The sequence below is a fragment of the Lepidochelys olivacea genome (genome assembly GCF_965140295.1).
Source record: "Lepidochelys olivacea isolate rLepOli2 genome assembly, chromosome: 1".
NCBI lineage: Eukaryota > Metazoa > Chordata > Testudines > Cheloniidae > Lepidochelys > Lepidochelys olivacea.
In genome coordinates this window covers 1,305,075-1,324,794 of record NC_140411.1, presented here as the reverse complement: position 1 = coordinate 1,324,794, position 19,720 = coordinate 1,305,075, and the positions used below count along the sequence as shown (strand labels likewise).

General features: G+C 46.9%; 1 protein-coding gene across 1 annotated transcript; it reads right to left on the bottom strand.

Moving 5' to 3' along the window:
- Nucleotides 1–5,221: 5,221 nt before the first annotated feature.
- Nucleotides 5,222–6,169, bottom strand: LOC311514600 (olfactory receptor 52E2-like; the record flags this gene model as incomplete). Its single annotated transcript, XM_084617166.1, has 1 exon — nucleotides 5,222–6,169. The coding sequence occupies one exon, from the start codon at nucleotides 6,167–6,169 to the stop codon at nucleotides 5,222–5,224; it is 948 nt and encodes a 315-aa protein (XP_084473292.1).
- Nucleotides 6,170–19,720: the final 13,551 nt, after the last annotated feature.

The window sequence follows — 19,720 nt, the reverse complement described above, 5'->3', positions numbered from 1 at the left end:
CACCCCTTTCCTAGAGGGTTGTGATCTCTGCTTTCTGGGCTAAGAGGTGTGTTTTCTCCAAGTAGCTCTTTCATAGCTGCTTGGTATGTCTTACCAGCCTGAGGAATTACTTCCTCCCCTCTGTCTGGTGGGTCATTAGCGTTTTCAGAAACCACTATCTGTTCAGTAGGATCGATATCCTGTCTTAAAAAGTCAGAGTTAGTTTTCACAAGCATGCCAGGAACAAAGTTCTGAAAAATCGGGACCTGGATTGTGGTCCCCTCCCTCACCCCTTTCTCTATTTCAGGCTTGTGTGACTGCTCCCCTCCAGGAGGAGAGTTACACAGTTCCCTCTCAAAGCCTGAGCCATGGGTTGGGTGCCTGGCAGCACAGACACTGAATCAGCCATTCTGTCCTGGATATCCTCCTCCATGTGATCAGTGAGGACTTCCTAGCTGAACTTTAGGGCTCACAAGCTGTATGATGCGCAGCCTTGCCCACCTGCCTCAGAGCCCTGCTCCCAACCCTCAGCTGCTTTTATACGGCTTCCCGGCCTCCTTCTCTGCCCCTGACTGGCCTGTCATCCCCAGCTCTGTGTCCTCACTGCCCTCACTGCAGGCTCCTTGTGAAGCTGAAGCAGCTTCCGTCCCAGGCCCAGAGCAGAGGGAGCCCAGATGGGGCAGGGAGGGAGGGGGAGATTGTGACACACTGGCACCCCCATATTCACCCCTGTCATATAATGATGGTATTTTCTGTAGAAAGGATTCCTTGTGCGGTATCATTCTAATAGTATTAATCTACTGAATATTAATATCCTCTTCAATTGTATGTGAAGTTATGACGTTTGTCTGTGTGTGTGCTACTGAAACATGGGGTGAGTTGAGAACATCCTCGAGCTGCCTTTAGGTACAACAATTAAAAGGCCAAAGCATGTTGATAATTTATTGAGGAAATGCACACAAGCAGAAGGAAAAGGAGGACTTGTGGCACCTTAGAGACTAACCAATTTATTAGAGCATAAGCTTTCGTGAGCTACAGCCCACTTCCTCAGATGCATATCGTGGAAACTGCAGCAGGCTTTATATATACACAGAGAATATGAAACAATACCTCCTCCCACCCCACTGTCCTGCTGGTAATAGCTTATCTAAAGTGATTTCCAGCACAAATCCAGGTTTTCTCACCCTCCACCCCCCCACACAAATTCACTCTCCTGCTGGTGATAGCCCATCCAAAGTGACAACTCTTTACACAATGTGCATGACAATCAAGCTGGGCTATTTCCTGCATAAATCCAGGTTCTCACATCCCCCCACCCCCATACACACAGAAACTCACTCTCCTGCTGGTAATAGCTCATCCAAACTGACCACTCTTCAAGTTAAAATCCAAGTTAAACCAGAACATCTGGGGGGGGGGGGGGGTAGGAAAAAACAAGAGGAAACAGGCTACCTTGCATAATGACTTAGCCACTCCAAGTCTCTATTTAAGCCTAAATTAATAGTATCCAATTTGCAAATGAATTCCAATTCAGCAGTTTCTCGCTGGAGTCTGGATTTGAAGTTTTTTTGTTTTAAGATAGCGACCTTCATGTCTGTGATCGCGTGACCAGAGAGATTGAAGTGTTCTCCGACTGGTTTATGAATGTTACAATTCTTGACATCTGATTTGTGTCCATTTATTCTTTTACGTAGAGACTGTCCAGTTTGACCAATGTACATGGCAGAGGGGCATTGCTGGCACATGATGGCATATATCACATTGGTGGATGTGCAGGTGAACGAGCCTCTGATAGTGTGGCTGATGTTATTAGGCCCTGTGATGGTGTCCCCTGAATAGATATGTGGGCACAGTTGGCAACGGGCTTTGTTGCAAGGATAAGTTCCTGGGTTAGTGGTTCTGTTGTGTGGTATGTGGTTGTTGGTGAGTATTTGCTTCAGGTTGCGGGGCTGTCTGTAGGCAAGGACTGGCCTGTCTCCCAAGATTTGTGAGAGTGTTGGGTCATCCTTTAGGATAGGTTGTAGATCCTTAATAATGCGTTGGAGGGGTTTTAGTTGGGGGCTGAAGGTGACGGCTAGTGGCGTTCTGTTATTTTCTTTGTTAGGCCTGTCCTGTAGTAGGTAACTTCTGGGAACTCTTCTGGCTCTATCAATCTGTTTCTTTACTTCTGCAGGTGGGTATTGTAGTTGTAAGAAAGCTTGACAGAGATCTTGTAGGTGTTTGTCTCTGTCTGAGGGGTTGGAGCAAATGCGGTTGTATCGCAGAGCTTGGCTGTAGACGATGGATCGTGTGGTGTGGTCAGGGTGAAAGCTGGAGGCATGCAGGTAGGAATAGCGGTCAGTAGGTTTCCGGTATAGGGTGGTGTTTATGTGACCATTGTTTATTAGCACTGTAGTGTCCAGGAAGTGGATCTCTTGTGTGGACTGGACCAGGCTGAGGTTGGTGGTGGGATGGAAATTGTTGAAATCATGGTGGAATTCCTCAAGGGCTTCTTTTCCATGGGTCCAGATGATGAAGATGTCATCAATATAGCGCAAGTAGAGTAGGGGCTTTAGGGGAGTCTCGTCCCCTAAAGCCCCTACTCTACTTGCGCTATATTGATGACATCTTCATCATCTGGACCCATGGAAAAGAAGCCCTTGAGGAATTCCACCATGATTTCAACAATTTCCATCCCACCACCAACCTCAGCCTGGTCCAGTCCACACAAGAGATCCACTTCCTGGACACTACAGTGCTAATAAACAATGGTCACATAAACACCACCCTATACCGGAAACCTACTGACCGCTATTCCTACCTGCATGCCTCCAGCTTTCACCCTGACCACACCACACGATCCATCGTCTACAGCCAAGCTCTGCGATACAACCGCATTTGCTCCAACCCCTCAGACAGAGACAAACACCTACAAGATCTCTGTCAAGCTTTCTTACAACTACAATACCCACCTGCAGAAGTAAAGAAACAGATTGATAGAGCCAGAAGAGTTCCCAGAAGTTACCTACTACAGGACAGGCCTAACAAAGAAAATAACAGAACGCCACTAGCCGTCACCTTCAGCCCCCAACTAAAACCCCTCCAACGCATTATTAAGGATCTACAACCTATCCTAAAGGATGACCCAACACTCTCACAAATCTTGGGAGACAGGCCAGTCCTTGCCTACAGACAGCCCCGCAACCTGAAGCAAATACTCACCAACAACCACATACCACACAACAGAACCACTAACCCAGGAACTTATCCTTGCAACAAAGCCCGTTGCCAACTGTGCCCACATATCTATTCAGGGGACACCATCACAGGGCCTAATAACATCAGCCACACTATCAGAGGCTCGTTCACCTGCACATCCACCAATGTGATATATGCCATCATGTGCCAGCAATGCCCCTCTGCCATGTACATTGGTCAAACTGGACAGTCTCTACGTAAAAGAATAAATGGACACAAATCAGATGTCAAGAATTGTAACATTCATAAACCAGTCGGAGAACACTTCAATCTCTCTGGTCACGCGATCACAGACATGAAGGTCGCTATCTTAAAACAAAAAAACTTCAAATCCAGACTCCAGCGAGAAACTGCTGAATTGGAATTCATTTGCAAATTGGATACTATTAATTTAGGCTTAAATAGAGACTTGGAGTGGCTAAGTCATTATGCAAGGTAGCCTGTTTCCTCTTGTTTTTTCCTACCCCCCCCCCCCCCAGATGTTCTGGTTTAACTTGGATTTTAACTTGAAGAGTGGTCAGTTTGGATGAGCTATTACCAGCAGGAGAGTGAGTTTCTGTGTGTATGGGGGTGGGGGGATGTGAGAACCTGGATTTATGCAGGAAATAGCCCAGCTTGATTGTCATGCACATTGTGTAAAGAGTTGTCACTTTGGATGGGCTATCACCAGCAGGAGAGTGAATTTGTGTGGGGGGGTGGAGGGTGAGAAAACCTGGATTTGTGCTGGAAATCACTTTAGATAAGCTATTACCAGCAGGACAGTGGGGTGGGAATAGGTATTGTTTCATATTCTCTGTGTATATATAAAGCCTGCTGCAGTTTCCACGATATGCATCTGAGGAAGTGAGCTGTAGCTCACGAAAGCTTATGCTCTAATAAATTGGTTAGTCTCTAAGGTGCCACAAGTCCTCCTTTTCTTTTTGCGAATACAGACTAACACGGCTGCTACTCTGAAACAAGCAGAAGGATTATCCCAGGAACTGTGTACCATAGAAACCGCACTACACAATGGGAACTGTTTGATCCTGGTCACAGCAAAAGGGGGAAATAACATGTTGGAAGGGGTCCTTATTCTCCATACAACAACACACTTGAAAGTGCCAGAGGAAAAAGACTGAACTGGCAGGAAAGTGCTGGTCCCAGGCAGGAAAGAAGGAAGTCTGCCTGAAAAAAATGTACCTGCTTGTGCTATCTAACTGAGTGAGATACTACTTGATTCAAATACTAACTAGCACATTAGGCTTAGATTTAAATCACTATGTGTTGTGTGAAGTGCAAAGGAGGCAAATATCAGCTGATAAACAAGACTTGGTGCCTGTCCACTTTCCTTTGTGGAAGTGGCAGGCTGGGTAATAAATTCATACTGGTCGCGTTTTGACCAGGGCAGGATGGTAGAGCTCTGGGGCCTTAGACTGGGAGCTGGGAACATTTTGGCTGTAGCCTCTCTATTGTGAGTTCATGAGTGGCTGGCCAGAGCATTCATGAACACAGCTGGGTGTGATCCCTGCCTGTAGATGTCAGTGTGAGTGTAAGCTTGGAGGGTTTTGCAGCTTGTCGCAACACCATAGTGCAAGAGGGAACCCAGATTGGTGGGACAGAGGGCTCAGCTGTACCTCAGTTCCAGGGGGCACCCCAGGGGAGACCCATCACTTAGATGACGCAGAGAGTGATGGGGAGGAGGAGAGGTGAGAGCAACAGGGATGGGGTCTTGGGGGAAAGAGGCACAGAAGTGGGTGGGGCCTTGAGGGAAGAGGTGGGGCAGGGGACAGGGCTCCATGGGTCCAGTTACAATTACAATTAGAAAGGTGGCAACCCTAGGAGTTAATGAGCTGTACACAGACCAATTCCCCCGTTTGTCATGCTGACACAGCACAATAAGTCTAGGAAATGATTGAATGTCTCTTAGACTGTCCAGTCAGTGATTCAGGGAAGAGGGCCTAGAACCATGTCACCAGCCAGGTCTTCACGGCACTCAGTCTGAGAGTCAGAGCACCAGGAGAAAACTTCAGGTCCCTTTATGAGTAAAGAGCAGGAGCAGCCTGCCCCAGATCTGTTTGGTCCTTACCCCGTAGATGATGGGGTTTAGCATGGGGGGCACCAGGAGGTACACATTGGCAATGAGAACACGGAAATGCAGGGCCACATTCTGGCCAAACCGGTATGTGAGGGAGGAGAAAAGACCAGGGATGTAAAAGGCTAAGATGGCACAGAGGTGGGAGACACAGGTCCCAAATGTCTTGATCCGGGCTTCCTTTGTGGGGAGACTGAAGATGGCCCTGAGTATGTGAATATAGGACATGGCAATAAAAAACATATCCAGACCATTCCCACAGAACAGCACAAACAGGCCATAATAACTATTGACACGGATGTTGGCGCAGGCCAGCGTCACCACATAGATGTGCTCGCAGTGCGTGTGGGGGATGATGTTGGTTCTGCAATATGGCCAGCGCCTCACCAGGAAGGGATAGGGCAGTACGAGCATGCCTCCACGCAGCACCACGGCCAGGCCAATCTTGGCAACCAAAGGGTTTGTCAGGATGGTGGAATGTCTCAGGGGATGGCAGATGGCCACGTAGCGATCCAAGGCCATGGCCACAAAGATCCCAGACTCCATCACTGTGAAGCAGTGAATGAAGTACATCTGGGTGAGGCAGGCACTGAAATTGATCTCCCTGGAATTGAACCAGAAGATGCTCAGCATTTTGGGCAGGGTGCACATGGACAGAACCAGGTCGGTGACGGCCAGCATGCAGAGGAAATAGTACATTGGAACATGGAGGCTAGCCTCCATCTTCACGATAAACAGGATGGTGAAGTTCCCCAAGATGGCTGTGGTGTACATGGTGCAGAAGGGGATGGAGAGCCAAATGTGGGCTGCCTCTAGGCCAGGAATGCCCAGCAGGATGAAGGTGGAGGGGTTGGTGAATTCGGTTGTGTTGGAATCTGACATGGAGACGGTGTCCAAATCTGAAGTAGAATGATGTCTTCTGCATATACTGTACCCTCCCGTGACTTCCTGTGTGCGCCCAGGATCTAGGGTGACAGTCGCAGTACAAATGCCTGGGTGGAGAGACAATGTTAATATGAGACATTACATGCACTACTGGGGGCTGTTCTCATGGGGGAAGCAGATTGGTTGTTGTTGACACAGTGAAAAATGGTACTTTCTTTATTCAGATAAATGAATTATGAACAACTGACCCTACTAATGCCAATTCCATATTGGATGGTGCTCTGTGCATCAATAATTCCTAAACGTTGTTGTGTGGGAAACGTTAATAGGCTGCAACAGGAAACGCAAGAGTGGATACTGCTGATCTCGGTTCAGTGGCAAAGTGAAGGCAGCAATGAGGGCAGGGGGCACGGAAACAATATATAACAAGTGGGTAAAAGGGCAAATAGATAGCAAACAATACAATCAGACGTTATGAAAATGTGATGTGAAAGACATCAGGAAAAAATCCATGCTTGGCAGGGCTACAGATAACAAAAAAGAGGCTATTAAGTATATTTAGATAATACAAACAACAAAAGAATTCCTAACAAAGGTGCCAATTCCTAGACAGAGAACAGAAACTTGTTAATGCTGCCGAAAAAGTAGATGTGTTCAAGAAATATTTTTCGTCTGCGTTCGGAAGGAAGCAGTAAGAGGTACTCAGAATACCTTCGGCAGTGAAACCCTCTCCAGTCCATTCGTGGCTTAGGAGGGTGTTAAACAGCATCGACAGTAGAACCGTAGAGTTACAAACACCAGAGTTACGAACTGACCGATCAACCACACACCTCATTCGGAACCAGACGTACACAATCAGGCAAATAAATTAAGGGAAAGTTTAAAAAATGATGTAACAAGTTTATGAAACAATGGAAAAGCTGGTATGAAATTAGTTAAAAGAAAGTCTAGGAATATAATTAATGCTAGTCAATGACATGGTTTATGGAAAACAGGTCTTGTAAAAAAAAACACGGATTTCATCCTTTAATGAAAGTACAATTTAGTTGATCAAGGGAACCGTGCAGATGCAATACATTTTGATTTCTCTGAGGCTAAACCCCTCCTCCCTACACCATAGGCTCATCCACTCATTGATACCTTACATGTCTGCCTGTTTAACTGGTTCTGCACATGGAACTGGAAACATTTCTGACAATGCTATTATGGAGGTCTTGGACTTCAATATCTTACCTAGCAGCCAAAATTTGGCCTTCAGGACCTCTCTCCTACCCTTCCCTATGTCACTGGTACCTCCATGTACCATGACCACTGGCTCCTCCCCAGAACTACGGATAACTCTATCTAGATGACTCAAGAGATCCACAAAGTTTGTACTTGGCAGGCAAGTCACCATGCAGTTCTCCTGGTCAGGACAAACCCAGCTGTCTCTATTTCTAATGATCAAGTCCCCCAAAACTATTACCTGTCTCTTTAAAATAACTGGAGTTCCCTCCCCCAGAGAGGTATCCTCAGGGCAAGAGGAGACCATGACATCATCTGGAAGGAGGGTCCAAACAGCTCCAGTTGGATGTTTTCCTTCCCTAAGACTTTGATCCTTCTGAACAGCACAGAGGCTGTCAGACTGGGGGTGGGACCATTCTACTGTGGTCCCAGAAAGTCTCATCTATGTACCACTCTGTCTACCTTAGCTCCTCCAGCTCAGCCAGCCTGGTCTCCAAACTGTGAACGCTGTCTCTGAGGTCCAGAAGCGCCTTACACTAAATGTACACATACACACCCTGCCTATAGGGCAGGTAGGTATTCATACATGCTGCATTGAGTGTAATAAACTGGACAGCCCCCACTCTGTTGCTGGACTTCTGCCTGCATTCTCTTTTTGTCATCCTGCAGCTTGTTCCTTTGTTGTTGTTTTGTTTTTAACAGGAGGTGTTTTTAGCCTTAAACATAAAGAATGTTAAGTGTATCTAGCCCCCCACACTCCCCCTCCCAACCCCTTCACAAAACTCCCCTGTTCACTTGCTCCTCCGGGCTTTTGAAAGCCCTGGTCTCCCTGACTGGCCCCGCCTGCTGTTTAAGGGTTGATGGGCTCAGGGATCAGAGCCGCAGGCACCAACTTTTGTCAGCACCAGTGGGTGCTCGGGCCTCCCCTGCCCCCGCCCCCGTCCAGCCCTGCCCCAACTCCGCCCCTCCCTGCCCCTATTGGATCCCTCCCCAAATCCCCGCCCCGGAGCACCCACGGAGTTGGCGCCTAGGATCAGAGCCTCATTTAGAAGTTCTCAGTCTTGCCTAGCAGGCCGCTAGGCTCAGCACATGGTCCTCCAAACAGACAGACCACACGGTATAGGTCAGTCAAGCAGCAAGCACACTACAAACACAAACACTACAGATAACAAATTTACCCCAAGGGGATCTTGATCAGGAGTGTTTGGTGAGCTGGGCCCATGCAAACAAAATGTTCTAACACAGTTCAAATGAAGAACAGGAGGACTTGTGGCACCTTAGAGACTAACCAATTTATTTCAGCATGAGCTTTCGTGAGCTACAGCTCACTTCATCGGATGCATACTGTGGAAACTGCAGAAGACATTATATACACAGAGACGATGAAACAATACCTCCTCCCACCCCACTCTCCTGCTGGTAATAGCTTATCTAAAGTGATCACTCTCCTTACAATGTGTATGATAATCAAGTTGAGCCATTTCCAGCACAAATCCAGGTTTTCTCACCCCCACCCCCATACACACACAAACTCACTCTCCTGCTGGCAATAGCTCATCCAAAGTGACCACTCTCCCTACCATGTGTATGATAATCAAGTTGAGCCATTTCCAGCACAAATCCAGGTTTTCTCACCCCCCCCCCCACACACAAACTCACTCTCCTTCTGGTAATAGCTTATCTAAAGTGACCACTCTCCTTACATTATTACCAGCAGAAGAGTGAGTTTGTGTGTGGGGGGAGGGTGAGAAAACCTGGATTTGTGCTGGAAATGGCCCAACTTGATTATCATACACATTGTAAGGAGAGTGATCACTTTAGATAAGCTATTACCAGCAGGAGAGTGGGGTGGGAGGAGGTATTTTTCATGCTTTTTGTGTGTATATAATAAGATCTTCTACACTTTCCACAGTATGCATCCGATGAAGTGAGCTGTAGCTCACGAAAGCTTATGCTCAAATAAATTGGTTAGTCTCTAAGGTGCCACAAGTACTCCTTTTCTTTTTGGAATACAGACTAACACGGCTGCTACTCTGAAACAGTTCAAATGCAAAGTAATCCTCTTGGAACAGGGAATGCAGGCCTGAAGCACAGACTCGGGCACTGTATTATGGAATCCTATAACCCTCAAAAGGATTTAGGGGTCACTGTGGAAACCAATTCATCATGAGAGCCTAATGCGATGCTGTGGCCAAAAGGGCTGTTCTGATTCTTGGATCCATAAACAGGGGAGAGGTGATTTGGAGCAGAGGAAGGATTTTACTTCTGCACATGGCATTGGTGAAACCGACTGCATGCAGTCAGAGGGTCCACATTTCAGAAAGGATGCTGAAAAATTGGAGAGGGTGCAAAAAAGAGCAACAAAAATGACTGGGGAGCTGGAGAAAATGCCGGACAGTGAGAGATCTAACGAGCTTCATCTTTTTATTGTAAATATAAATAACGGGCTCTGTAATCTACAGGAGAAAGGCAGAGCAAGGCCCAATGGCTGGAAGCTGAAGCCAGACAAATTCCAGCTGGAAATAAGGGCCAAATGTTTAGCACTGAGGGTGATTAACCATTGGAAATACTGTGAAGGGAAGTGGTGAATTCTCCAGCTCCGCGTATCTGCAGATCCAGACTGGACGCTTTTCTGGAAGATCTGCTTGAGGGCTCGTCTACACTTAAAATTCTACAGTGGTGCTGCCATAGTACTTCAGGGTAGACACTATTTGCACTGACAGCAGGGCTTCTCCCATCGGTGTAGGTTGGTAGCGAGGTCAATGGAAGAATTCTTCCATCGACCTCATCCCGTGTACACTGGGTTTAGGTTGATATAACTACAATCTCTCAGGGGTGTGGATTTTTTTTTTTTTTGCTCTTTCAAAAAAGACAAATGCAACGTTAGGTGAATGGGACTCACAAAGGGACTGGCCATTGTCTTTTTTTAAGTCTGTCTGACACCTTCCGTTAGAAGACCTCATGTTCTGTTGCTTATAAGTTTACCAGACATTAACCATTTGGTCTGAAATTTCCCACCTTGGGTCTCTGCTTCCCAATGAATTGTTTTTTTAAAAAAGTTTTAGCCATAACAGTTCAGCCGACTTCTCAAATGAAGCTGGCAAAAAATATGACTTACTCATGTTGAAAAATTCTTAGAATTCTTCCAGTGCGGAGCCCTAGAACCTCCAAGCTTTCCAGCAGATACAAGTCAGGTAACAGACCCTCCACCCCACCCATTAACAGCCAGAGCCCTGAGGTGCAAGAGGAGGAGGTGACAGTGCATTATCACACATTGGGCTCCTGAGGTCTTTACTCAGTTCTTACTACGAAGGGGATTTTTGCCTCTGTGGGGCCTGAGGAAATTATGGGCCATAACCTCAGTATTTGGACTGGTATATCTACTAACAGTTTTCATCCAGAAGGATCCACTGTGCCATTGAAATGCAGCCACCTCGGGGCTGGAGTCCGTCAGCTGGGACAGGCGGGGGTCACGCAGAAAAGAGGGACATTTTGGCCAGTGATACTGGAGCAAACTCATCTTCTGTGGCAAGGGCCCTGGGATGTTTAATGGCTGTACAGAGCAGAAAGGACCACAAACTTATTCTCTATCCCATCACACCCACATTTCCCTGGATTTGTTCAGCAGGTGAGTGTCACGGAGGTCACAGTCTCGGTGCTCTGGAACTGCTCTGAATCAAACCCAGGCAGGACCCTCTTTAGTGTGACTCCCCTCAGGGCACACTCTGCTAGGGTAAGCCTCCTTGGCTTCAATAACTCCTGGGACTGACCTCAGAGCATCCAGCACCCCTGTTCTCACTGTAAGCTCCCGAAGAGCCCTGCACCCCAAACTTGCAGTCCACGGTATCAATCGGTGACTCTCAACCAGCGTTGTAAAACAGAAGGTTTATTAGTCGACAGGAGCACAGCATAGAACAGATTTTGTTAGCACAGGAATAGAGACTTTCAGCAAATTCCATCTTGTGGGAGGGCACCCAGAGCCCAGGGCCCTGGATCCCTTTTCCCCCTGAATCCCCAACAGCAGACTGACTTGTTTCCACCAGCCAAGCCTCAGTCACCCTCTAGCCCCTCCTCTGGCCTTTGTCTCTTTCCCAGGCAAGGAGGCCATGTGATCTCTTTGTTCTCCAACTCGTTCAGTTGGCACCTTGCCGGGGAGGGATACAGGCCACCAATTACGAGGAGACAGGGTGTCGGCCATTCTCTGTGCAGACAGCCTCACAACTGCCCCCTAGGGCTCTGCAACAATCACGAACCCTTATCCCACCACCTAGATACTTAAGAAATGCATAGGGGAAACTGAGGCACCCACACAGTATTCAGAGAAAACAATGAACTTTCCCACTTTGTCACAGTGAGCTCCTCAGTAAGAGATGGGTACCTGTGAATTCTTCCCAAATGTCTCTCACCCCAGCATCTGCAGAAACATCCCATGCCGCGAGCTGACACAGGGGTGAGCACCGTTTATAATATATCTCTGTGCAGGCCCAGTGGGGTTTGCTCAACCTCTAGGAGTGAAGAGCATCTGGAAGCAAACAGACTGGAGACCAGAGACACTCTAGCTAATGTCTTTCTTTCCATGTCTGCGCTTCTGTGTTTTTTTTTCCAGCTTTAGGAGTAAACAGTAATTAAGGGACCTTCCCAAAGGGAGATGAGAACTCTTGGGCTCTCTGCTGAGTCACAGAGAACTTGGCTGCTCTGTGTATTTGTGTATATTTAAAAATTATAGTTGATTAGGAAGAAAACTAGGGATAATGCTCAGGTCTCCATAGGGACTGATACCCAGTAAATGCCCGGGATGTTTAGGTAAATAGTAGACAGACAGATCTGGAGAGAGATGAAAGAGATGAGATAGGAACAATTTCTGCAGGCACATGGAGCTGTCACTAAGCCCTGCAACCTGAAGCAAATACTCTCCAGCAACCACACACCACACAACAAAAACACTAACGCAGGAACCTATCCTTGCAACAAAGCCCACTGCCAACTCTGTCCACATATTTATTCAAGTGACACCATCATAGGACCTAATCACATTAGCCAGGCCATCAGGGGCTCGTTCATCTGCACATCCACCAGTGTGATCTATGCCATCATGTGCCAGCAATGCCCCTCTGCCATGTACATTGGCCAAACTGGACAGTCTCTATGCAGAAGAATCAATGGACACAAATCTGACATCAGGAACCATAACATTCTAAAACCAGTAGGAGAACACTTCAACCTCTCTGGCCACTCAGTAACAGACTTAAGGGTGGCAATTTTGCAACAGAAAAGCCTCAAAAACAGACTCCAACGAGAAACTGCTGTGCTTGAATTAATATGCAAACTAGATACCATGAACTTGGGTTTGAATAGAGACTGGGAGTGGCTGGGTCATTACACATATTGAATCTATTTCCCCATGTTAAGTATCCTCACACCTTCTTGTCAACTGTCTAAATGGGCCATCGTGATTATCACTACAAAAGTTGTTTTTCTCCTGCTGATAATAGCTCATCTTAATTAATTAACCTCTTACAGTTTGTATGGCAAATTCTACCTTCTCTGTATGTATATATATATATCTTCTTACTGTATGTTCCATTCAATGCATCTGATGAAGTGAGCTGTAGCCCACAATAGCTTATGCTCTAATAAATTTGTTAGTCTCTAAGGTGTCACAAGTACGCCTGTTCTTTTTGCGGTTACAGACTAACACGGCTGCTACTCTGAAACCTGTCATAAGGGATCAGAGATCAGTAATTCTCATCAGTAACTATCATCATACTGTGTAGCACTGTATAGCATGGGGGGCATGAGTACCAGTATATGGAAACTGGCAAACACACATGGGCAGAACAGGGGATCTGCTGGACAAACCAGTGCGTGAGGTATGGGAAAAGCACCAGGGTGTAAAACTAAAAACAAGTCATATTCTCCATTGGCCCTAATGTCTGCACAGACCAGCTTTGCAATTTCCATGTGCTCGCAGAAGGAATGGGTAAGGACACAGTCTCTGCAGAAGGGCAGATGGTCAACCAGGAATACCATGGGGAGGATGAGGACTCCGGGCTTCAATATAATCACCAGGCCTATCATAAGAACATAAGCATGTCCATACTAGGTCAGACCAAGGGTCCATCCAGCCCAGTATCCTGTCTACCAACAGTGGCCAATGGCAGGTGCCCCAGAGGGAATGAACCTAACAGGTAATGATCAAGTGATCTCTCTCCTGCCATCCAACTCCACCCTCTGACAAACAGAACTAGGGACACCATTCCTTACCCATCCTGGCTAATAGCCATTCATGGACTTAACCTCCATGAATTTATAGTTCTCTTTTAAACCCTGTTATAGTCCTAGCCTTCACAACCTCCTCAGGCAAGGAGTTCCACAGGTTGACTGTGCGCTGAGTGAAGGAGAACTTCCTTTTATTTGTTTTAAACCTGCTGCCCATTTATTTCATTTGGTGGCCCCTAGTTCTTATATTATGGGAACAAGTAAATAACTTTTCCTTATTCACTTTCTCCACACCACTCATGATTTTATAGACCTCGATCATATCCCCCCTTAGTCTCCTCTTTTCCAAGCTGAAAAGTCCTAGCCCAGTGGTCCCCAAGGCAGTACCTGTGAGTGCCATGGCGCCCGCCAGGACATTTATGTGCACCCGTCCACTGACAAGGGAGAGCCACCGAAATGCTGCCCAGAAGCGGCAACGCCAAGAAGAGTCGCTGCCAAAATGCTTCTCGGCGGCATTTCAGCCGCAATGCTTCTCGATGACACCACTTCTCAGTGGAATTTCGGTGGCTGGGCATCCGGCGCCTGCCACACTCTTCTGGGAACATGACTATGCTATTGCAACAGAAAGGTTGGGGAGCACTGCTAGCCTCCTTAATATCTCCTCATATGGGACCCGTTCCAAACCCCTAATCATTTTAGTTGCTTCTTTCTGAACCTTTTCTAATGCCAGTGTATCTTTATTGAGATGAGGTGACCACATCTGTACGTAGTATTCAAGATGCTGGCATACCATGGATTTATATAAGGGCAATAAGATATTCTCCATCTTATTCTCTATCCCTTTTTTAATGATTCCTAACATCCCATTTGCTTTTTTGACTGCTGCTGCACACTGCACGGATATCTTCAGAGAACTATCCACAATGACTCCAAGATCTCTTTCCTGATTAGCTGCAGCTAAATTAGCCCCCATCATATTGTAGGTGTAGTTGGGGTTATTTTTTTCCAATGTGCATTACTTTACATTTTTCCACATTAAATTTCATTTGCCATTTTGTTGCCCAATCACTTAGTTTTGTGAGATCTTTTTGAAGTTCTTCACAGTCTGCTTTGGTCTTGACTATCTTGAGCAGTTTAGTATCATCTGCAAACTTTGCCACCTCACTGTTTACCCCTTTCTCCAGATCATTTATGAATAAGTTGAATAGGATTGGTCCTCGGACTGACCCTTGGGGAACACCACTAGTTACCCCTCTCCATTCTGAAAATTTACCATTTATTCCTACCTTTTGTTCCCTGTCTTTTAACCAGTTCTCAATCCATGAAAGGATCTTTCTTCTTATCCCATGGGCAACTTAATTTACGTAAGAGCCTTTGGTGAGGGACCTTGTCAAAGGCTTTCTGGAAATCTAAGTACACTTTGTCCACTGGATCCCCCTTATCCACATGTTTGTGTGGACAATTCTCTTCTTTGCTAAGATACACTGTCATCCCCATAAACATGTGAATGAAGAACACCTGGGTGAGGCAACAACCAAAGCTGATCTCTCTGAAGTTGAACCAGAAGATGCCCAGTATTCTGGCCAAGGTATCAGTAGAGAGGCCCAGGTCAACAGCTGACAGCACGCACAGCAAGTAGAATATGGGCTGGTAGAGGCTGGGCACTGTTTTAACAGTGAACAGGATGGTGCTGTTTCCCAGCATTGTTATGATGTAGACAGTGCAGAGGAGGATGGAGATCCAGACGTGTGCAGCTTCCAGCCCCAGGATGCCCAGCAGGATGAATGCGGAAGGGTGAGAGGAGGTATAACTGAGCAGTGGCAGGGGCTGCGGACATCCCTGCACCTCACACAGAAGTTCTTAAGACTCAAAGAAAGAAACTGGTACCACTGAGAACAGCCTCGATCCATCCTCTTTGGAACACCCTTTCAGGTAGTTGAAAGCAGCTATCAAATCCCCCCTCATTCTTCTCTTCTACTGACTAAATAACCCCAGTTCCCTCAGCCTCTCCTCATAAGTCATGAGCTCCAGCCCCCTAATCATTTTTGTTGCCCTCCGCCTGACTCTTTCCAATTTTTCCACGTCCTTCTTGTAGTGTGGGGCCCAAAACTGGACACAGTACTCCAGATGAGGCCTCACCAATGTCGAATAGAGGGGAACGATCACGTCCCTTGATCTGCTGGCAAAGATCCAACTTATACAGCCCAAAATGCTGTTAGCCTTCTTGGCAACAAGGGCACACCACTGAATTATATCCAGCTTCTCATCCACTGTAATCCTCTAATTTGTCTAGGTACCTCTGTATCCTATCCCTACCCTCCAGCGTATCTACCTCTCCTCCCAGTTGAGTGTCATCTGTAAGCTTGCTGAGGGTGCAATCCACACCATCCTCCAGGTCATTAATGAAGATATTGAACAAAACTGGCCCCAGGACTGACCCTTGGGGCACTCTGCTTGATACCGGCTGCCAACTAGACACGAAGCCATTGATCGCTACCCGTTGAGCCCAACGATCTAGCCAGCTTTCTACCCACCTTATAGTCCATTCATTCAGCCCATACTTCTTTAACTTGCTGGCAAGAATATTGTGGGAGACTGTGTCAAAAGCTTTGCTAGTCAGGAATAACACAACCACTGCTTTCCCCTCATCCAAAGAGCCAGTTATCTCATCGTAGAAGGCAGTTAGGTTAGTCAGGCATGTGTTGGTGAATCCATGCTGACTGTTCCTGATCACTTTCCTCTCTTCTAAGTGCTTCAAAACTGATTCCTTGAGGACCTTCTCCATGACTTTTCCAGGGACTGAGGTGAGGCTGACTGGCCTGTAGTTCCCCAGATCCTCCTTCTTCCCCTTTTTAAAGATGGGCACTACATTAGCCTTTTTCCAGTCATCTGAGACCTCCCCCGACTGCCATGAGTTTTCAAAGATAATGGCCAATGGCTCTACAATCACATCCACCATCTCCTTTAGCACCCTCGGATGCAGTGCATCCGGCCCCATGGACTTGTGCTCGTCCAGCTTTTCTAAATAATCCCGAACCACTTCTTTCTCCACAGGGGGTTGGTCACCTCCTCCCCATGCTGTGCTGCCCAGTGCAGCAGTCTGGGAGCCAACCTTGTTCATAAAAACGGAGACAACAAAAGCATTGTGTACATTAGCTTTCTCCACATCTTCTGTCATTAGGTTGCCTCCTTCATTCAGTAAGGGGCCCACACTTTCCTTGACTTTCTTCTTGTTGCCAACATACCTGAAGAAACCCTTCTTCTTACTCTTAACATCCCTTGCTAGCTACACCTCCAGGTGTGATTTGACCTTCCTGATTTCACTCCTGCATGCCCAAGCAATATTTTTATACTCTTCCCTGGTCATTTGTCCAATCTTCCACTTCTTGTAAGCTTCTTTTTGGTGTTTAAGATCAGCAAGGATTTCACTGTTAAGCCAAGCTGGTCACCTGCCATATTTACTATTCTTTCTACACAGCAGGATGGTTTGTTCCTGCAACCTCAGTAAGGATTCTTTAAAATTCAGCCAGCTCTCCTGGACTCCTTTCCCCCTCATGTTATTCTCCCATGGGATCCTGCCCATCAGTTCTCTGAGGGAGTCAAAGTCTGCTTTTCAGAAGTCCAGGGTCTGTATTCTGCTGCTCTCCTTTCTTCCTTGTGTCAGGATCCTGAACTCGACCAGCTCATGGTCACTGCCTCCCAGGTTCCCATCCACTTTAGCTTCCCCTACTAATTCTTCCCGGTTTGTGAGCTGCAGGTCAAGAAGAGCTCTGCCCCAAGTTGGTTCCTCCAGCACTTGCACCAGGAAATTGTCCCCTACACTTTCCAAAAATTTCCTGGATTTCCTGTGCACCGCTGAACTGCTCTCCCAGCAGATACTGGAGTGATAGAAGTGATAGGGTGATAGAAGTCCCCCATGAGAACCAGGGCCTGTGATCTTCAGTTGCTTGGTGGTGGTGTCTGTAGATGGAGGTGGAAGAGCGAGGAAGAACATGGCAAACTTCTCTCCCTTTTATCATGTTTTTTCTTCCCTCTTGGCTTTGCCCCCCCCCCTTCAAAGTCAGGTGAGCATTACCTCATCACAGTCCCACACTGACCAAAGGAAGGGGGGTGACTCACTCTAGAGTCCAACAGATCCTTTGTTGTTGCCTAGGTCAGTGTCCTTTGTTCCTGTGAGGCTGGGCTGGGTTTGTCTCCTACAAGCCCTGCTGAGGTGTGAATTCCCCCACTGCTTCTGGAGAGTTATTGCTTGGGCTTTATTTTAAGCCATGAGGACACATTTTCAGCCTCATAACTATATCCATGAAATTACGCCTATAACATACTGTAACAATGATTACTATAACATTATCATGACAACAATGCTCACTACATCACGAGCCTTCCGAAGACACCCAACATGACAAACTTTGTGTTAGATACCACACAACCATATTATAAGGATGAACATGGGGGTGCAGGATGTTCTCCCGAGGTACAGAACATCACACCTCCCCCCTTAGTTTGTTGCAAGAGGGTTAGTCACTGACTATCTCAAAGGCAGTTTGTGTTATAGTTCTTTGGGCATCCAGCCATTAAGGCCATGAGACGGTGTGCCTCATTTTCCCCATTGACACACAGCAAACCAGGGGTTTTTATGGTTTCTCTGCTGTGATAAGCTTTAAACCTCTTTACAGGTATTAATTGAAAAGTAGCATTATCATAAGGTTTAACATCAGTTACAAAATTCTTATCCCAAAACTTAACATTAACACCGAATGTTTTGTTACAGATGGGTGTTTACAAGTACCTTTATGATACCGTGTCCTCTGTTCAGAAAGTGTAGTTTGAGGTCAGTTTGTTCATTAACATGGTGTCCTTTGACTGTTGCCCATGTAATCAGTCACTGGCTTTTCTTTCCCTCCAGTATTCCCCTCTGTCTGGGCTCTTAATTTAAGCATGTTTCTGGAATTCTGGTGCTTCAGGGTCTGGCAAGAAAGGTGTTCAGGGGGATCCTGCACATTGGCTGGCCCTTTGGGGAGCAGTCTCCCAACCCCAGGACTGTACATATGCATAAAATCCAGCTCCCCTTTTGGGGTTACCCTGTGTTTCCCCCACCTAGCACTGAGTCCTTCCCTGCCCCCTAAATGGCTGTGATCAGTGCTCTCTGGGCTAGGTGTGTTTACCCATCAATGAGATTCACCTTTTCCCAACAGCTCTCCCATAACTGCTTTCGTGTCTCACCAGCCTGGGGGAAAACATCCCCTTCTCTGTCAGTGGGTCATTTGTATTCTGGCAAACTACCACCTGGCAATTCCTTGGTCCCAACTCCTCTTTTATCACAGACATTGGAGCTGCATCTTGATTTAAAGAGACACAGTTACTTTTCAAAAACTTATCAGAAATAGCATCCTGACAAACTGGCGCCTGGATTGTGATACCCTCTGCCACCCCTTTCTCTGTCCCTGGGAAGTCAGCTGTGTGACTGCTCCCCTCCAGGAAGTCAGTTACACCGTTCCTTCTCAAAACCTGGGTCACAGGCTGAGTGCTGGGTGCACAGATGCTGACTCAGTCATCCTCCTAGTGCCCTGGGCATCCTGCCCCAAGTGACTAGTGAGGAGACATTCCTATACCCCTACTATTCCTTCCCCAGTTTCCTCCTCTGGGCCCCCGCCTAAGACACATTTCTCTGTGCTCCCTAGGAAGGGTTCTCTCTCTTGTTCATCTGCAAAATGAATAGCAGATCCTCACCCGAAGTGACGATCCAAGCAGTCTGCAGATTCTTAAGGGAAAGCTGCACTTGCTTACAGTTTGGAATCCCCAGGTGTTCAGTTCACAGGCTAAAAATCCCTTTAGCTGGGGTCCCACACTTCCCCCAGTTCAGTCTTTGTTCCTCAGATGTTTCCAGGAGTCTCTTTGGGTGCGGAGTCAGTGAAGACCCTCAATGATGTCAATCCCCTTCCTTAAATAGCTTTTGCATACAGCGGGAACCCTTTGTTTCAAAGTTTGGTTTCCACACCAGTCCATGGAAAAACAGTGAGATCCCAAGGCGGAGACCAGCGCCAGGTGACCCGGTCACATATCCCATTAGTGTCACAGCAGCCATTACTCAGCCCTGGTCTGCAG